The sequence below is a fragment of the Lutra lutra genome, chromosome 3 (genome assembly GCF_902655055.1).
Source record: "Lutra lutra chromosome 3, mLutLut1.2, whole genome shotgun sequence".
Taxonomy (NCBI): Eukaryota; Metazoa; Chordata; class Mammalia; order Carnivora; family Mustelidae; genus Lutra; species Lutra lutra.
In genome coordinates, this window is record NC_062280.1 from 123,477,685 (window position 1) to 123,497,738 (window position 20,054).

General features: G+C 38.5%; 1 protein-coding gene across 1 annotated transcript in view; it reads right to left on the reverse strand.

Annotated features, from left to right (window-relative positions):
- The window catches only part of LOC125096203 (phospholipid-transporting ATPase IB-like), a 220,820-nt gene that overhangs the window by 81,084 nt on the left and 119,682 nt on the right, over positions 1-20,054 (reverse strand). Inside the window, 1 exon segment of the mRNA XM_047722951.1 lies at positions 10,075-10,258. Coding sequence (XP_047578907.1) covers positions 10,075-10,258 — 184 coding nt within the window.

The window sequence follows — 20,054 nt, forward strand, 5'->3', positions numbered from 1 at the left end:
CTATCAATAATTACTTTGTGTATGTCTAAATGCTTGAAGAAAGACATAAGGTGACAAAATGGATAAAACAAATAGGACTCATTTATATGCTGCCTGCAAGAGACTCAATTCAGGCTCAAAGGCACATATAGACTGAAAGTGAAGGGATGGAAAACGATATGCCATACAAATGGAAGTGAAAAAAAAAAAAAGCCAGGGACAATACTGTATCAGACAAAATGGACTTGAAATCAAAGATTGTAGCAAGTGACAAAGAGGGCACTACATAATGATAAAGAGATCAATAAACAAGAGAATATAATAATTATAGTTATCTATAGGAGCAGCTAAAAAAAGCAAATATTAATAGACACAAAGGGAAAACTGACAGCCATATGATAAGTAGTAGGGGACTATAACACCCCACTCACATCAGTGAATAGATCATCCAGGCAGAAAATGAATAAGGAAACTGTGTCTTTGAACAACACATTAGACCAGATGAACTTGACATATACAGAAAATGCCATTCCAAAACAACAGAATATGCCTTCTTTTCAAGTGCACAAGGAACATTCTCCAGGACACATCATGTGTTAGGCCACAAAAGAAGCCTAAATAAATTTAAGAAGATTACAATTATACCAAGCATCTTTTTTTTTTTTTTACTACAACTGATATGAATGAAGCTACACATCAATTATAAGAAAAAAAAAAAAAACAGAAAAAGCACAAACATGTGGAGGCTAAACAATATGCTACTAAACAACTCCTGAGTCAAAGAAGAAATTAAATAGGAAATTTAAAAATACGTGGGGGAGATAGTCCAAAATGGCAGACTAGTAGGAGATCTTAGTTTGTCTGGTCCCAGGAATTCAGCAAGATAGCTATGCAAACCTGCAAACTTAACCAGAGATCTGAAAAAAGATTAGCTGAAACTCTACAAATAGAAAAGCTGCCACTTTCTGCAAGAATGACAAGACAGAAAAATTCACCTCAAAAAAGAGAAAAAAAGAACAAGATGCAGTACTGACTGCCAGGGACTTAATCAGTATTGATATAAATAAGATGTCAGAAGTAGAGTTAAGGATAATGATTACAAAGATACTAGCTGGGCTTGAAAAAAAGCATAGAGAACAATAGAGGATCCCTTTCTGGAAAAATAGAAGAACTAAAATCTAATGAAGTAAAAATCAAAAAGGCTATTAATGAGGTGCAATAAAAAATGGAGGCTCTAATTTCTCTACACCACCAACAAGACAAAAGAAAGAGAAATTAAGGAGTCCATCCCATTTACAACTGCACCCAAAACTATAAGATACCTAGGAATAAACCTAACCAAAGAGACTAAGAATCTATACACAGAAAACTATAAAGTACTCATGAAAGAAATTGAGGAAGACACAAAGAAATGGAAAAATGTTCCATGCTCCTGGATTGGAAGAATAAATATTGTGAAAATGTCTACGCTACCTAAAGCAATCTACACATTTAATGCAATTCCTATCAAAGTACCATCCATTTTTTTCAAAGAAATGGAACAAATAATCCTAAAATTTATATGGAACCAGAAAAGACCTCGAATAGCCAAAGCAATATTGAAAAAGAAAGCCAAAGTTGGTGGCATCACAATTCCGGACTTCAAGCTCTACTACAAAGCTGTCATCATCAAGACAGCATGGTACTGGCACAAAAACAGACACATAGATCAATGGAACAGAATAGAGAGCCCAGAAATAGACCCTCAACTCTATGGTCAACTCATCTTCGACAAAGCAGGAAAGAATGTCCAATGGAAAAAAGACAGCCTCTTCAACAAATGGTGTTGGGAAAATTGGACAGCCACATGCAGAAAAATGAAATTGGATCATTTCCTTACACCACACACAAAAATAGACTCAAAATGGATGAAGGATCTCAATGTGAGAAAGGAATCCATCAAAATCCTCGAGGAGAACACAGGCAGCAACCTCTTCGACGTCAGCCGCAGCAACATCTTCCTAGGAACATCACCAAAGGCAAGGGAAGCAAGGGCAAAAATGAACTTTTGGGATTTTATCAAGATCAAAAGCTTTTGCACAGCAAAGGAAACAGTGAACAAAACCAAAAGACAACTGACAGAATGGGAGAAGATATTTACAAATGACATATCAGATAAAGGGCTAGTGTCCAAAATCTATAAAGAACTTAGCAAACTCAACACCCAAAGAACAAATAATCCAATCAAGAAATGGGCAGAGGACATGAACAGACATTTCTGCAAAGAAGACATCCAGATGGCCAACAGACACATGAAAAAGTGCTCCATATCACTTGGCATCAGGGAAATACAAATCAAAACCACCATGAGATACCACCTCACACCAGTCAGAATGGCTAAAATGAACAAGTCAGGAAATGACAGATGCTGGCGAGGATGCGGAGAAAGGGGAACCCTCCTACACTGTTGGTGGGAATGCAAGCTGGTGCAACCACTCTGGAAAACAGCATGGAGGTTCCTCAAAATGTTGAAAATAGAACTACCCTATGACCCAGCAATTGCACTGCTCGGTATTTACCCTAAAGATACAAACGTAGTGATCCAAAGGGGCACGTGCACCCGAATGTTTATAGCAGCAATGTCTACAATAGCCAAACTATGGAAAGAACCTAGATGTCCATCAACAGACGAATGGATAAAGAAGAGGTGGTATATATACACAATGGAATACTATGCAGCCATCAAAAGAAATGAAATCTTGCCATTTGCGACGACGTGGATGGAACTAGAGGGTATCATGCTTAGCAAAATAAGTCAATCGGAGAAAGACAACTATCATATGATCTCCCTGATATGAGGGAGAGGAGATGCAACATGGGGGGTTAAGGGGGTAGGAGAAGAATAAATGAAACAAGATGTGATTGGGAGGGAGACAAACCATAAGTGACTCTTAATCTCACAAAACAAACTGAGGGTTGATGGGGGGAGGGGGGTTGGGAGAGGGGGGTGGGGTTATGGATATTGGGGAGGGTATGTGCTATGGTGAGTGCTGTGAAGTGTGTAAACCTGGCGATTCGCAGACCTGTACCCCTGGGGATAAAAATATATGTTTATAAAAAATAAAATTAAAAAAAAAAATGGAGACTCTAACTGCTAGGATAAATAAGGCAAAAGAAAGAATTAGCGATATATAAGAAAAATCATGGAGAATAAAGAAGCTGAGAAAAAGAAAAACTACTGGATCATGAGGGGAGAATTTGAGAGATAAATGATACCATAAAGAGAAACAATATTACAATAATTGGGATTGGAGAAGAAGAGGAAAGTTGGGGGGGGTGGGGAACAGAAGGTATTGGAGCAAATTATAGTAGAAATCTTACCTAGCCCGGGGAAGGAAACAGACATTGAAGTCCAGGAGGCACAGAAAACCCCCTTCAAAATCAATAAATATAAGTCAACACTTTGACTTATAATAGTCAATAATAGAAACTTGCAAATCTCAGAGACAAAGACAAAATCCTGAAAGCAGCTTGGGACAAGAGGACCATAACATACAAGGGTAGAAACACCAGACTGGCAGAAGACTTATCCACAGAGATCTTGCAGGCCAGAAAGTACTGGCATGATATATTCAGGGTGCTAAATGAGAAGAATATGCAGCCAAGAATATTTCATCCAGCAAACATGTCATTCAAAAGAGGAGAAATAAACTTCCAGGACAAACAAACTAAAAGAATGTGTGATCAGTAAACCAGCCCACCAAGAAATATTAATGGGGACCCTTAAAGCAAAGAGAGAGCCCAAAACTAGCATAGACCAAAAGGGAACAGAGACAATATACAGAAATACTGATTTTACAAGTAATACAATGGCACTAAATTCATATCTTCAATAATTACTCTGAATGTAAATGGACTAAATTCTCTAATCAAAAGAGGGTATCAGATTGGATTAAAAAAAAAAAGACCCATCCATATGTTGTCTATAGGAGACTCATTTTAGACCCAAAGATACCTCCAGATTGAAAATGAGGGGGTGTAAAACCACTTATCATGCTATTGGATATCAAAAGAAAACTGTAGTAGCAATCCTTATATCAGATTATATTTTAAACCAAAGACTATAATAAAGGATGAGGAAAGACACTATATCATAATTAAAGGGCCTATCTAACTAGAAGATATAACAATTGTAAATATTTATGCCCCCAACATGGGAGCAGCCAATTATATAAGTGAATCAATAACAAAATGAAAGAATCACATTCATAAGAATACAATAATAGTAAGGGACTTTAACATCACACTCACTGTAATGGAGAGCTAATCTAAGCAGAAGATCAACAAGGAAGCAAGGGCTTTGAATGACACACTGTACCAGATGGACTTTGCAGATACATTCAGAGCATTCTATCCTAAAGCAACAGAATACATATTCTCCAGAAGAGATCACATACCGGGTCACAAATCAAGTCTCAGCCAGTTCAAAAAGATTGGGATCATTCCCTGCATACTTTCAGACCAGAGTGCTTTGAAACAAACTCAATCACAAGAGGAAATTTGGAAAACACTCAAATACATGAAGGCTAAAGAACATCCTACTAAGGAATGAATGGGTTAACCAGGAAATTAAGGAAGAATTTTAAAAATTCACGGAAACAAACGAAAGTGAAAACACAACTGGTTTCAGTAAATATCATTCCCAATGGGGGAAAGCTTTTCCCTAAGGTCAGGAACACAACTGTTGTTTAACATAGTATTAGAAGTCTTAGCCTCAGCAATCAGACAGTGAAAAGAAATAAAAGGCATCTAAACTGGCAAAGAAGTCAAACTCTGACTCTTCACAGATGACATGGTACTCTATGTGGAAAACCCAAGATCCCACCCCAAAATTGCTAGAGCTCATATAGGAATTCAACAAAGTGGAAGGAGATAAAATCAATGCACAGAAATCAGTGCATTTCTATACTCTTAACAATGAAACAGAAGAAAGAGAAATTAAGGAGTCGATCCCATTTACAATTGCACCAAAACCCATTAGAAATAAGCCTAACCAAAGAGTCAAAGGATCTGTACTCAGAAAACTCATGAAAGAAATTGAGGAAGACATAAAGAAATGGAAAAATGGGGGCACCTGGGTGACTCAGTGGGTTAAGGCCTCTGCCTTCGGCTCAGGTCATGATCCCAGGGTCCTGGGATCGAGTCCCACATTGGGCTCTCTGCTCAGCAGGAAACCTGCTTCCTCCTCTCTCTCTGCCTGCCGCTCTGCCTACTTGTGATCTCTGTCAAATAAATAAATAAAGTATTTTTTAAAAAGACATCCAAATGGCCAACAAACCCATGAAAAAGTGCTCAACATCACTCAGCATCAGGGAAATACAAGTCAAAACCATAGCTCACCCCAGTCAGAATGGCTAAAATTAATAAGTCAGGAAATGACAGATATTGGCAAGGATGTGGAGAAAGGATTGGCAAGGATGTGCAACACTGTTGGTGGGAATGCAAGCTAGTGTAGCCACTCTGGAAAACAGTATGGAGGTTCCTCAAAAGTTGAAAAAAGCTACCCTACAACCCAGCAATTGTACTACTAGGTATTTACCTCAAAGGTACAAATGTGGTGAGCCAAAGGGGCATGCAAATCCCAGTGTTTATAGCAGCATTGTCCACAATAGCCAAACTATGGAAAGAGTCTAAATTTCTATCAACAGATAAATGGATAAAGAAGATGTGGTATATATACACAATAGAATATTATACAACCATTAAAAAATGAACTCTTGCCATTTGCAGCAATGTGGTGGAACTAGAGGATATTATGCTATGCGAAATAAGTCAGAAAGACAATTTTCATATGATCTCACTGATATGCAGAATTTAAGAAAGAAAGCAGAGGAATAGAGAGGAAAAATGAAACAAGAAGAAACCAGAGAGGGAGACAAAGCATAAGAGACTCAATCTCAGAAAACAAACTGAGGGTTGCTGGAGAGGAGAGGTAGGGATAGGCTAGCTGGGTGATGGGCATTAGGGAGGGTATGTGTTGTGCTGAGTGCTGTGTGTTGTGTAAGACTGATGAATCACAGACCTGTACCCTTGAAACAAATAACACATTGTATGTTAATAATTAAAAAAAAAAAAAGAACAGAGAGCTGAAAAATACCCCAAAGTTATATGGTCAATTAATCTATAGCAAAGGAGACAAGAATATACAATAGGGGAAAAGACAGTCTCTTCAAAAAGATGTTGGGAAAATTGGAAAGCTACGTGCAAAAGAATGAAACTAGACTGCCTTCTTACATAATACAGAAAAGTAAACTCAAAATGAATTAATGACATAAATGTCTGACTTGAAACCCAGGGCACTTGTGATGAGCACCGGGCATCATAGGTGATGAATCACTAAACTCTACACCTGAAACTAATATTACACTGTATGTTAACTGACTGGAATTTAAATAAAAACTTGATAAAAGAAAAAAACAAAGGCAGCAATCTCCTGGACTTTGACCTTAGCAACACTTTTCTAGATATATCTCTTCAGGCAAGGAAAACAAAAGCAAAAATAAACCGTGGGGACTACATCAAAACAAAAATCTTTTACACAGCAAAGGAAATCATTGACAAAATGAAAAGGTAACCTACTGTGTGGGAGAAGACATTAGGAAATATATTTGATATAGGGTCAATATTCAAAATATATAACAAAGTTATTCAACTGAGCACCCCAAAACTGTAAATAATCCAATTTAAAAAGGCAGTGGGGGGGGGAGATGGATTTAATAGGTGATGGGGATTAGGGAGTACACTTGTGATGAACACTGGGTAGTGTATTAAAGTGTTGAATCACTACATTTTACACTTGAGATTAGTATTACACTGTATGTTAACTAACCAGAATTTAAATTAAAACATTATGGAGTATTATGCCTCTATCAAAAAGGATGAATACCCAACTTTTGTATTTTGTACATAGATGGGACTGGAAGAGATTGTGCTGAGTGAAATAAGTCAAGCAGAGAGAGTCAATTATCATATGGTTTCACTTATTTGTGGAGCATAACAAATAACATGGAGGACATGGGAAGATGGAGAGGAGAAGGGAGTTGAGGGAAATTGGAAGGGGAGGTGAACCATGAGAGACTATAGACCCTGAAAAACAACCTGAGGGTTTTGAAGGGGCGAGGAATGGGAGGTTGGGGGAACCAGGTGGTGGGTATTGGGGAGGGCATGTATTGCATGGAGCACTGGGTGTGGTACAAAAACAATGAATACTGTTACACTGAAAAGAAATAAAAAACAAACAAACAAACAAAAACTTTTAAAAATGGGAGCGGACACTTTTCCAAAGAAGATATTTTTCCAAAGAAGATACACAGATAGCAAACAAACACATGAAAAGATTTTCAACATCACCAATCACCTAATTTGTACCAAACATCAGCTAATTTGCAAGGAAATGCAAATCAAAACAATGAGGGATCATCTCACACCTACCAGCATGGTTAGTATTCAAAAGGACAAGAAATACCAGGTGTTAGTGAGGCTGTGGAGGAAAAGGAACCTTCATTACAAACTGATGCAGCTACTGTGGAAAACAGGATGGCGGTTCCTCAAAATATTAAAAATACCAAATAATCTTGTAATTGCACTACTGTGTATTTACCCAAAGAAAACAAAAACAAACACTAACTTGAAAAGATATATGTGCACATTTATGTTCACTGAAGCATTACTGACAATAGCCAAAATATGGAAGCAACTTCAGTGTCCATCAATAGAGGAATGGATAAAGAAGATGTTGTGTGTGTGTGTCTCTGTGTGTGTGTGTGTGTGTGTGTGTGTGTGTGTGTGTGTGTGTGTAATGGAATATTAACCATAAAAAGAAATGAAATCTTGCCATTTGTGACAATATGAATGGACATAATAGGTATTGTGCTCAGTAAAATAAGTCTAACGGAAAAAGATAAATACCATTTTATTTCACTTATAATGCAGAATCCTAAACCAAAAACAAACAAACAACAACAAAAACAAATATTTCCCTGGATCCCCAGGACACTTGATACTGGCCAGCCTGATGTGTCTACACTGTTTAATAGCTCAAGGCTTATGTCACATATAATTGCTGAGATCACTAGAAGTATGGACCCCAATGGCATGTAGCAGTTTAGGACAGGATTAGGTGAATTTGGTGTGTTCGTTTTCTTATTTATAGACACAGGTGCTTTGATCATAGTTTACTGACACTTTCCCCAACACAGATACTCTAGCACATAGGAGCCTTAGTTTTCCCTGCTATAAAACCAGAACACTTAATCTATGAGTAAGAAGGGTCTCAGAATGGATTTGATTCAAACTCTGGGGTAATATATGCTCTTCATCTATGCTGTGGAATCCTAGGAATCCATTTTGTTACCTCTCCCATTCCAGGCATCTGTTTACCTGTGGACAGGGTTCTAAATCATCTAGCCCCTCTGAGACAACCATCATAAAAATAGTCCCAGCAGGGATGACCTACTCAGAGTATGGGATTATTCCTAAGGAATGTTCAAGAGTTACAGGTGCCTCCTGAATTCAGCAAGACTGAAGAGTGTTATTGTTAGTTGCTCAAATATTAGATCCATTAAAGCTAATCTTAAAATACTGATTAAAATATTCTTCAACTGTCAGAATATTAATATGTAGAAGGAGGAGGTGTTCTTGTTGCACGGCCTAGGATAGTACATAAATATACAGGGGCTGTAAATCACAGACCACACACAAGTACTTATGTGCCTTCCAATAAATGGTACAGTTACTGTGGAAGGCAGTTTGACAGTTTCTTATAAAACTAAACATACTTTTATACCTTTACTATATGATGTAGCAATTACACTCCTTGGTACAAATCCAGTGGAGTTGAAAACTTTAAAAAAAATCTGCACATGGATATTTATAGCAACTTTATTAATAATTGCCCAAACTTGGAAATAACTAAGATATTTTTCAGTAAGTGAATGGATAAAGTATTGTACATTCAGAAAGTGGAATATTATACATCACTAAATAGAAATGAGCTATCAAGCCATATTACTAAGTGAAAGAAGCCCGTTTGAAAAGGCTACATGCTATATGAATATGACATTCTGGAAAAGGCAAAATCATGGATATAGTACAAAAATCAGTGGTTGCCAAGGGTTCGTGTGTGGAGGGAATGACGAATAGGCAGAGTGCAAAGGATTTTTAAGGCAGTAAAACTACTCTGTGTGATACTGTGATGGTGGATTCACCATCATTTCATTATACATTTCTCCAAGCCCATAGAATGTATAACACCAAGAGCGAGTCCTACTATAAACTGTGGACTTTGGGCAATGATGATGATGTGTCAATGTAAGTTCATCAGTTATAACAAATATGCCACTCTGGTAGGGGATGTTGATGATGGAGGAGTCTGTGGGGGAAGGCAGGGAATATATGGAAACTCTATATTTTCTGCTCAGTTTTTTTGTGAAGCTATAATTGTTCTAAAATATACAGTCTAATTTTTTAAAGTGCCTACCAAGAGGCATTGTCTCCTTTTAAAAAGTAGTAAACAAAACAAGATGGGATTGGGAGGGAGACAAACCATAAGTGACTCTTAATCTCACAAAACAAACTGAGGGTTGCTGGGGGGAGGGGGGTTGGGAGGGGGGGTGGGATTATGGACATTGGGGAGGGTATGTGCTATGGTGAGTGCTGTGAAGTGTGTAAACCTGGCGATTCACAGGCCTGTACCCCTGGGGATAAAAATATATTACATGTTTATAAAAAATAAAATTTAAAAAAAAAGTAGAAATGGGGATATTATAAGACTTTAAGAAATCTTCATTGAGAGACATCACAAAGCAAACCACACATTACAGATTGAAGAGACTGAGGGATTAGAGATTATGTTAGCAGAGCTATAGATTTTTGGTGGCATCAGTATGACCAACTCCATGACTGCTCAAGGAAAACTTTTTTTGCTGCAAGGTACATAAGAACAAAACTAAAGAAAACCCTATGCTGGTAGTTTCATATGAAAAGCAGCTTAAAGGGTAGGGTAGGCCTCAGGGGTAGACTTCAGACATTCAGCATTCTCATGCCCACACAACTGACCTGTGCAATGGCATAATCTGAGTTGTTGGTGGCCAGCATGCCCTCATTCCCACTGATTCCGACACCCACGTGGGCCATCTGGATCATCCCAACATCATTGGCACCATCCCCAATGGCAAGAGTTATGGCCCCTACATGCTTCTTAACCAGGTCCACTATTTCTGCCTTCTGGAGGGGAGATAACCTGAAAAAGAAGACAGAAACAACCATTTTTTAGTGTTTTGTTTTTGTTCACCTTGTTCTAAAACCCTTTAACAAGTAGTCAACAATGATCTATACATAATCAACTTTATTTTTTAATTTTTTAATTTTTTTTAACTTATTTTCAGCATAACAGCATTCATTGTTTTTGCACCACACCCAGTGCTCCATGTAATCCGTGCTCTCTCCAATACCCACAACCTGGTTCCCCCAACCTCCCACCCCCTGCCCCTTCAAAGCCCTCAGATTGTTTTTCAGAGTCCATAGTCTCTCATTGTTCACCTCCCCTTCCAATTTCTCCCAACTCCCTTCTCCTAACTCCCCATGTCCTCCATGCTATTTGTTATGCTCCACAAATAAGTGAAACCATATGATAATTGACTCTCTCTGCTTGACTTATTTCACTCAGCATAATCTCTTCCAGTCCCGTCCATGTTGCTACAAAAGTTGGGTATTCATCCTTTCTGATGGAGGCATAATACTCCATAGTATATATGGACCACAACTTCCTTATCCATTTGTCCGCTGAAGGGCATCTTGGTTCTTTCCACAGTTTGGCAACTGTGGCCATTGCTGCTATTAAACATTGGGGTACAGATGGCCCTTCTTTTCACTACATCTGTATCTTTGGGGCAAATACCCAGTAGTGCAATTGCAGGGTCATAGGGAAGTTCTATTTTTAATTTCTTGAGGAATCTCCACACTGTTCTCCAAAGAGGCTGCACCAACTTGCATTCCCAACAACAGTTTAAGAGGGTTCCCCTTTCTCCACATCCCCTCCAACACATGTTGTTTCCTGTCTTGCTAATTTTAGCCATTCTAACTGGTGTAAGGTGGTATCTCAATGCGGTTTTAATTTGAATCTCCCTGATGGCTAGTGATGATGAACATTTTTTCATGTGTCTGATAGCCATTTGCACGTCTTCATTGGAGAAGTGTCTGTTCATATCTTCTGCTCATTTTTTGATATCCTAGCAAACAGGATCCAACAGCATATTAAAAAGATTATCCACCATGACCAGGTGGGATTCATTCCTGGGCTACAAGGATGGTTCAACATTTGCAAATCAATCAATGTGATAGAACAAATTAATAAGAAAAGAGAGAAGAACCATATGGTCCTCTCAATTGATGCAGAAAAAGCATTTGACAAAATCCAGCATCTGCTCCTAATTAAAACGCTTCAAAGTATAGGGATAGAGGGAACATTCCTGAACTTCATAAAATCTATCTATGAAAACCCCACAGCAAATATCACCCTCAATGGGAAAAAGCTTGCAGCCTTCCCGTTGAGATCAGGAACATGACAAGGATGCCCACTCTCACCACTCTTGTTCAACATAGTATTAGAAGTCCTAGCAACAGCAATCAGACAACAAAGAGAAATAAAAGGTATCCAAATTTGCAATGAAGAAGTCAAACTCTCTCTCTTCACATTTGACATGATTCTTTATATGGAAAACCCAAAAGACTCCACCCCCAAACTATTAGAACTCATACAGCAATTCAGTAACATGGCAGGATACAAAGTCAACGTACAGAAATCAGTGGCTTTCTTACACACTAACAATGAAAATGCAGAAAGGGAATTTAGAGAAACAATTCCATTTACTATAGCACCAAGAACCATAAGATACCTGGGAATAAACCTAACCAAAGAGGTAAAGGATCTGTACTCAAGGAACTACAGAACACTCATGAAAGAAATTGAAGAAGACACAAAAATATGGAAGACCATTCCATGCTCTTGGATCGGAAGAATAAACATTGTTAAAATGTCTATACTGCCTAGAGCAATCTATACTTTTAATGCCATTCCAATCAAAATTCCACCAGTATTCTTCAAAGAGCTGGAGCAAATAATCCAAAAATTTGTATGGAACCAGAAGAGACCCCAAATCGCTAAGGAAATGTTGAAAAACAAAAATAAAACTGGGAGCATCACGTTACCTGATTTCAAGCTTTACTACAAAGCTGTGATCACCAAGACAGCATGGTACTGGCATAAAAACAGACACATAGACCAGTGGAACAAAGTAGAGAGCCCAGATATGGACCCTCAACTCTATGGTCAGTTAATCTTCGACAAAACAGGAAAAAATATACAGTGGAAAAAAGACAGTCCCTTCAATAAATGGTGCTGGGAAAACTGGACAGCTATATGTAGAAGAATGAAACTCGACCATTCTCTTACACCGTACACAAAGATAAACTCAAAATGGATAAAAGACCTCAACGTGAGACAGGAATCCATCAGAATCCTAGAGGAGAACATAGGCAGTAACCTCTTCGATATCAGCCACAGCAACTTCTTTCAAGATATGTCTCCAAAGGCAAAGGAAACAAAAGCCAAAATAAACTTTTGGGACTTCATCAAAATCAAAAGCTTCTGCACAGCAAAGGAAACAGTCAAGAAAACAAAGAGGCAACCCATGGAATGGGAGAAGATATTTGCAAATGACAGTACAGACAAAAGATTGATATCCAGGATCTATAAAGAACTCCTCAAACTCAACACACACAAAACAGATAATCATATCAAAAATGGGCAGAAGATATGAACAGACACTTCTCCAATGAAGACGTGCAAATGGCTATCAGACACATGAAAAAATGTTCATCATCACTAGCCATCAGGCAGATACAAATTAAAACCACATTGAGATACCACCTTACACCAGTTAGAATGGCTAAAATTAGCAAGACAGGAAACATGTGTTGGAGGGGATGTGGAGAAAGGGGAACCCTCTTACACTGTTGTTGGGAATGCAAGTTGGTGCAGCCTCTTTGGAGAACAGTGTGGAGATTCCTCAAGAAATTAAAAATAGAACTTCCCTATGACCCTGCAATTGCACTACTGGGTATTTACCCCAAAGATACAGATGTAGTGAAAAGAAGGGCCATCTGTACCCCAATGTTTAATAGCAGCAATGGCCACAGTTGCCAAACTGTGGAAAGAACCAAGATGCCCTTCAACAGACGAATGGATAAGGAAGATGTGGTCCATATACACTATGGAGTATTATGCCTCCATCAGAAAGGATGAATACCCAACTTTTGTAGCAACATGGATGGGACTGGAAGAGATTATGCTGAGTGAAATAAGTCAAGCAGAGAGAGTCAATTATCATATGGTTTCACTTATTTGTGGAGCATAACAAATAGCATGGAGGACATGGGGAGTTAGGAGAAGGGAGTTGGGAGAAATTGGAAGGGGAGGTGAACAATGAGAGACTATGGACTCTGAAAAACAATCTGAAGGGTTTGAAGACGTGGGGGGTGGGAGGTTGGGGGAACCAGGTGGTGGGTATTAGAGAGGGCACAGATTGCATGGAGCACTGGGTGTGGTGCAAAAACAATGAATACTGTTATGCTGAAAATAAATTTAAAAAATGATTATAAAAAAAAGGTACAACATAGGGAATATGGTCTGTGGCACTGTAATAGTGTTGTATGGTGACAGATGGAAGCTACACTTGTGGTGAGCATAGCTTAACATATAATCACTAGGTTATACTCCTGAAACTGATATAACATTGTGTGTCAACTATACTCAATTTTTTAAAAAAGTTCCCTCCCACTCTCACTCAAAATAAAAAGAAAAGCAAAGAAACCACACAGTAACATCTTTAATATCCCAAAAGAAATACACATTAATTGCCCAGTTTACATGGAGATAAACTTTTCAGTTTGCCTTTCTCCCCATCACTCCCTGTTGCCTAACACTGGTCTGCTATATTAATTTATATCATCCACCTAAATGAGAGCAAGAGGTGAATAAGATTTCTGAAACTATATGAAGGCATTTACCCAATGGATAGCTTGTAGACTAGCCTATGAAAATCAAACTATCTCAGGTGAACTTGAAAAATACAAGGTGATACAAATATATAAATGTGTCAGTCAGGACAGAATATGGTAAAAACAAAAAACAATAGCAAAGTGATGTAACATGATAAATGTTTCTTTCTTTCCATGGTAGGTATCCAACATAGAAGAGGATACTGCTGATCCTTTTTTCCCCCTCAGATAAGCTACAAAAACAAATTTAGTATTCCTAAAATATTTCAGGCTAGCAGACCCTTGTCTACACAAAATACTTACAGATAAATCAAGGAAAGAGAAGCAAAATTTTTTATCTTATTCCTCATGTGTTCATTCACTAAATGAATTCACTAAATGAATACTCATGTATTCATTCACTAAATTGGATACACACCTCTATCCAAAACAATAAGACACACAAAGACTTTATTTTCTAGTAAAAAAAAAGATCATCCCCTTCGCACAAAACAACTCCTAAAAACTAAGTTAAATTTAAACCTTTCAAATTTTAGGTGAGGTTATTTTTTTTTATTTTATTTATTTATTTGAGAGACAGAGTGTGAGAATGGAGAGCTCATGTGGGACTCGATCCTGGGACTTCAGGATCATGACCTCAGCCAAAGGCAGTCGCTCAACCAACTGAGCCACCCAGGTGCCCCAAGGTGAGATAATTTTAAAAACTGAGATCAGTTTCCTTGACTAGAACACACTCCAAATTTAAGACAGAAGCACAGATGGAAAAACTTTTGCTTCATAATGAAGAAAATATGAGTTAACATTACTACTTTGTCAGTATAGTAAGACAAGTTACTGAAGTAGAGGATGTTCCAGAAACCATCTGAAAGTTTTGTTTCCCTCAAGAGATGCTGGTTGTTTTGCTGGAATGCCGAAATGATAATAACTTCACCATTTAGTCTGGTAACTACTTTTATATTCAGACTATGATATTTGTGGAAAAAAGAAAAACTACCTCATATTAATCCCAAATTTGACTCTTCATACTTTCAAATATTAATTCTATCCTCTGGGCCAACCAAACCTTCCAAAATATGAGAAGAGAACTATCAGAGAACCATTAAACCTTCTCCTCCCCTCGCTAAACATCACTGAGTCCTTCAGTCCTTTGGTAATGTCATTCTGGGACTTTCACCAAAGCTCTAAGTCAGTTTTGAACAGTTAAGAATAGAACTGAATCATCACTATTCTGATTTTGGGTCCTCCTCAACCATATATGAAAATAAATCTTTAAATAATATTAGTCTCTTAATAACCATCTGTTAATTGAGCTCCAATTAATAATATACTTAAGGTCATATGTCCATGTATGGGCATTAAGCCAAATTTCCCTAATCCTGAAATTTTAGGGTTATATCCAATTGATGTTATTTACATTAATGTCTGGCCAAGTTCATCTTGTCATTCTTTTGGCTGAGACAACATAGAAGTCCCATAAGTCAATATGCTATTTCAGAGCACAAACAGTTTTAGGAATTAAAAACAGACATTAAACAGTTCATTTCTACTTTTTCATCCAAATGGACATTTTTACTTTCCAGAAATAGTTATTTCACATGTCAACTCTCATTTTGATTTTTAATCTATAACATGGACCCAAATAACAAATTCAACAATAATTTAGAAAGGGCACATAATAGATTCCAACCCATAAAACTAATACTTAAGTCACATTTGGCTTAATTCAAAAATTGCATCTATTTTCTTTATCATCTATTTTCATGGATTAAAAATAAAGTTAAGTAAACGAATTGGCTGGAATAATGTTATAGTTTTTCCACGGCACATACTATTGACTTCCTTATCAGTATAATCAGTGTGAGGAATAAAATCTAAAATGGTTTCCACTCAAAATGTGGGTTAAGTAGGTGATGAAGATTAAGGAGTGCCCTTGTGATGAGCACCGGGTGATAGATGAGAGGGTAGAATCACTATATTTTACATCTGAAACTGAATTACATTGTATGTTAACTAACAAGAATTTAAATAAAAGATTTTTAAAAATTGTAAAACAGGTTCAGCATATGGTATGGCACAGATATTTTCTTGGCTATATAAATAAGTGCTTTTTTTTGCTGTATTTGTATTTGCAATTTGTTGAGAAAGCTACTTAAAGGTAATCTCATGTTCGTTAATTACTATTTATTCAACAATATTTATGTCCCTACTATGAGCAAGGCACAATCCTTGACAGAGAAGTTAGAGCAGAAAATAAAATACATAAACATCCCTGCCTTCATGAAGTTTACACTGCAGTGGAGAGGAGACAGACAATAAACCAAGTAAATGAAACAAAAATTATGGCATATAGTGATAAGAACTGTAGGGAAAATAAGTCTACAACTTCCTAAATTCACTTTTAAAAATTACTTCATTTTACTCTTACTTATGTTCACTTGAGTGCCACTGATTAAGCAATTACAACACATACTGTATGACACCCTCTAGCTGTCTAAACTTTTTTATTTTTAAATGACATTCAGTAAGCAAATTGTTGGTCAAATTTTTAAGAAAACTTTCTATACCTGTTAATGGCATATATGGACATTGGGCAATTTCTTCCAACAAGAAAACAAGTTTAGAACTGGAAAAAATGATTAAAAACAAGTATTTCAGCTCACCAGAAAATGGCAAAAGGAGGAAAAGAACTTGAGATATGTTTACTCATGAAAAGATGTTACTGTATCAGTTAAGTACAGCAAGTCAGTGACCTTCTTTCCTGGAGGTGTTTGTATTCCCCTGACCTGGGAGTGGGGTGAGAATCTGCAGATTTACTATCTGGACATGGCGGTCATGGTTGGGAGCAGATAATTAACACCCACATCTTTACCAACTGAGGTGGGTCTCTTAGTTCAGGGAGGGCAGAAAATCAGCTAGAAACTTAACAGGAAGATTTTGCAACAAAAGCATCATGGGATTGAGATAATAAACTTTCCACATATTCTTAACAGAGCACTAAATTAAGGCTATCCAGGGAAAAGCCTAGAGAGGCTTGCAACTTGTTACACCTCTGAAAGCATTGCTCCAACCACATATAGCCCCAGCAGCAGAGGCAGAAGTCTTAGGGTTTGAACTGTTGAGGCACAAACTTGTCCAAGTAATTGGGTGATGACACAACTCTGCAGACAAAGACTTCAAAGCAGCATTAAAAATATGTTCATAGAGGAGGGGCAAGATGGCAAAGAAGTAGGAGACCCTGTTTCAACTGGTCCCCTAAGGCGAGCTAATTATCTACCAGAACACTCTGAACACCCATGAAATCAGCATGAGATGCCTGAGATGTAGGATTATATACTTCTGGATCTCTACGGGGGCAGAAGACATCAGTGGACAGGTAAAGTGGAGTAGGAATGATCAGACTGATATCGGAGGATAAACCAGAAGTGACCCATTGGAAAGTAATACCCCAATATGAGAGTGACTTGTGATTGGGGACCAGCATTAACTTGGAGTCTGGTTAAAAGCACTCAAAAAGTGCAAAAGATCTTAAGGGGCAACAGGTGGAATCAGGTGGTCACAGACATGGGCCTAAGCCTACAGACCCAGAACAGCCACCGCTGGTGGACCTCCCATGCCAGAGAGTGTGTGGCGGCAGAGTCTCCAGTTCCTGGTCCTGGAGCCCCCAGGGTTGCACGGCTTGCACCACCTCTTGGGCCAGGGCACACTCCTGCCCAAATGAGGGAGTCTAGTGGGAGCTCTACAAGAACCACAGTTCTTCTAGAGAACCACAGCCTTTTGCACTCTGTGCTCACTGCACAACTGGGGTCTGAATCACACTCCCCACTGGTGCCTGAGAGAGCTCCATATGGGCGCTAGCCAGAGGTCTCTAGGACCAGCCGAGAGTTTGGACACTCCCAACCAGGACTTGAAGGAACTCAGCGAGATCTCTGGTTGGGATATCTCAGGCGGGCAGTGACCTGTGAAACCCTGAGTTCTGAACTCCAGACAGCAAAGGCAGCCACTGGAAGTGGGCTCCCTGGACCAATATCGCTCATGGTTTTAGTAGCATGGGGTGCAGAGAAAAGCAGGTGCTTCGTGCAACCCCTGAGATGGTGGCTGGGGACTCGCACTGCCTGTAGGAGGTTGCACGGCTCAGTGGAGTTGCAAGGGGGAATCTGTGTGTTCTGGACCACATAGAAGGAAGTAAACTGAGGCTTCTCTCAGAAACGGAGGCCCGGGTGCAGTTTGCTTTCCATGAAACCTCCAAAAAGCCACAAAAAGCCACCAAAGAATCTCCACACTGTTTCCAAAGTGGCTGCACCAACTTGCATTCCCACCAACAGTGTAAGAGGGTTCCCCTTTCTCCACATCCTCTCCAACACTTATTGTTTACTGTCTTGTTAATTTTGGCCATTCTAACTGGTGTCAGGTGGTATCTCAATGTGGTTTTGATTTGAATCTCCCTGATGGCTAATGATGATGAACATTTTTTCATGTGTCTGTTAGCCATTTGTTTGTCTTCTTTGGAGAAGTGTCTGTTCATGAGAAATTAAAAATAGAGCTACCCTATGACCCTGCAATTGCACTATTTACCCCAAAGATACTGATTTAGTGAAAGGAAGGGCCACCTGTACCCCAATGTTCATAAAAGCAATGGCCACAGTTGCCAAACTGTGGAAAGAACCTAGATGCCCTTCAATGGACGAATGGGTAAAGATGTGGTCCATATATACATGGGTACTCATCCTTTCTGATGAAGGCATAATACTCCACCTTTTGTATCAACGTGGATGGGACTAGAAGAGATTATGCTGAGTAAAATAAGTCAAGCAGAGAGAGTCAATTGACATATGGTTTCAGTTACTTGTGGAGTATAAGGAATAACACGGAGGACATTGGGATATGGAGCGGAGAAGGGAGATGGGTGAAATTGGAAGGGGAGACAAACCATGAGAGACTGTGGACTCTGAGAAACAAACTGAGGATTTTGGAGGGGAGAGGGTGGGGGGTTGGGTGAGCCTGGTGGTGGGTATTAAGGAAGACATGTATTGCATGGAGCACTGGGTATGGTGCATAAACAATGCATTCTGGAACACTGAAAAGAAATAAAATATAATAAAATGGGAAAAAGGGGGGGAAAAGCTGCCAAAGAACAAAAACCTCCAGAGAACAAAAGCCTGAAAAACCAGTTTCCACAGAGCCCAGCCCCTTGATAGGGAGCAGGAGGACTCAACCCAAGCAAGACTGACTGAAAAAGGCAGGTCCCTCCCCCAGAAGCCACCTGGAAGAATGAAAGGACAACCACTACAGGGTCCCCGTAAAACTGTAAAACCCCAATATTAGGGGAAAACAAGATATTAAACTCCTGATATTGCCCTAAAACATGTACATTTCATAGATACAACTTTTATTTTTAATTAATTCTCACTATTCTTGTTCTTTTTAATTTTTTTAAAGATTTTTTATTTGACAGAGATCACTAGTAGGCAGAGCGGCAAGTGGGGAGGGGGGGGGGAAGCATGTTCCCAGCTGAGCAGAGAGCCCAACACAGGGCTCAATCCCAGGACCCTGGGATCATGACCTGAGCCAAAGGCAGAGGCTTTAACACACTGAGTCACCCAGGCACTCCTCTTTTTAATTCTTTTAACCTACTTACCATTACAACTAGAGGTTTAATACAACATATTCCATAATAACCTTTTAAATTGTTTTCATACATACACCTGTATTTTTCTTTTCCTTTTCTATTTTTTTAAATATACATATAGATATAAGCTTCAAGGTAATCTTGTTTCCCTAATCAATACCAACCCTATATATATATAAACAAGTATTAATCTCCTTTTATCTCTGGAAAGTTGAGTCCTTTAACAAAGATATCAAGATACACCCAAGAAGAATCAAAATAACCTTCCTCATCCACACTGAGGATTTATAACCACCCTCCCATCTTTTTCTTCTGTCAATGTTTCTGCATATTTGTTTTTGTTCTGGTATTA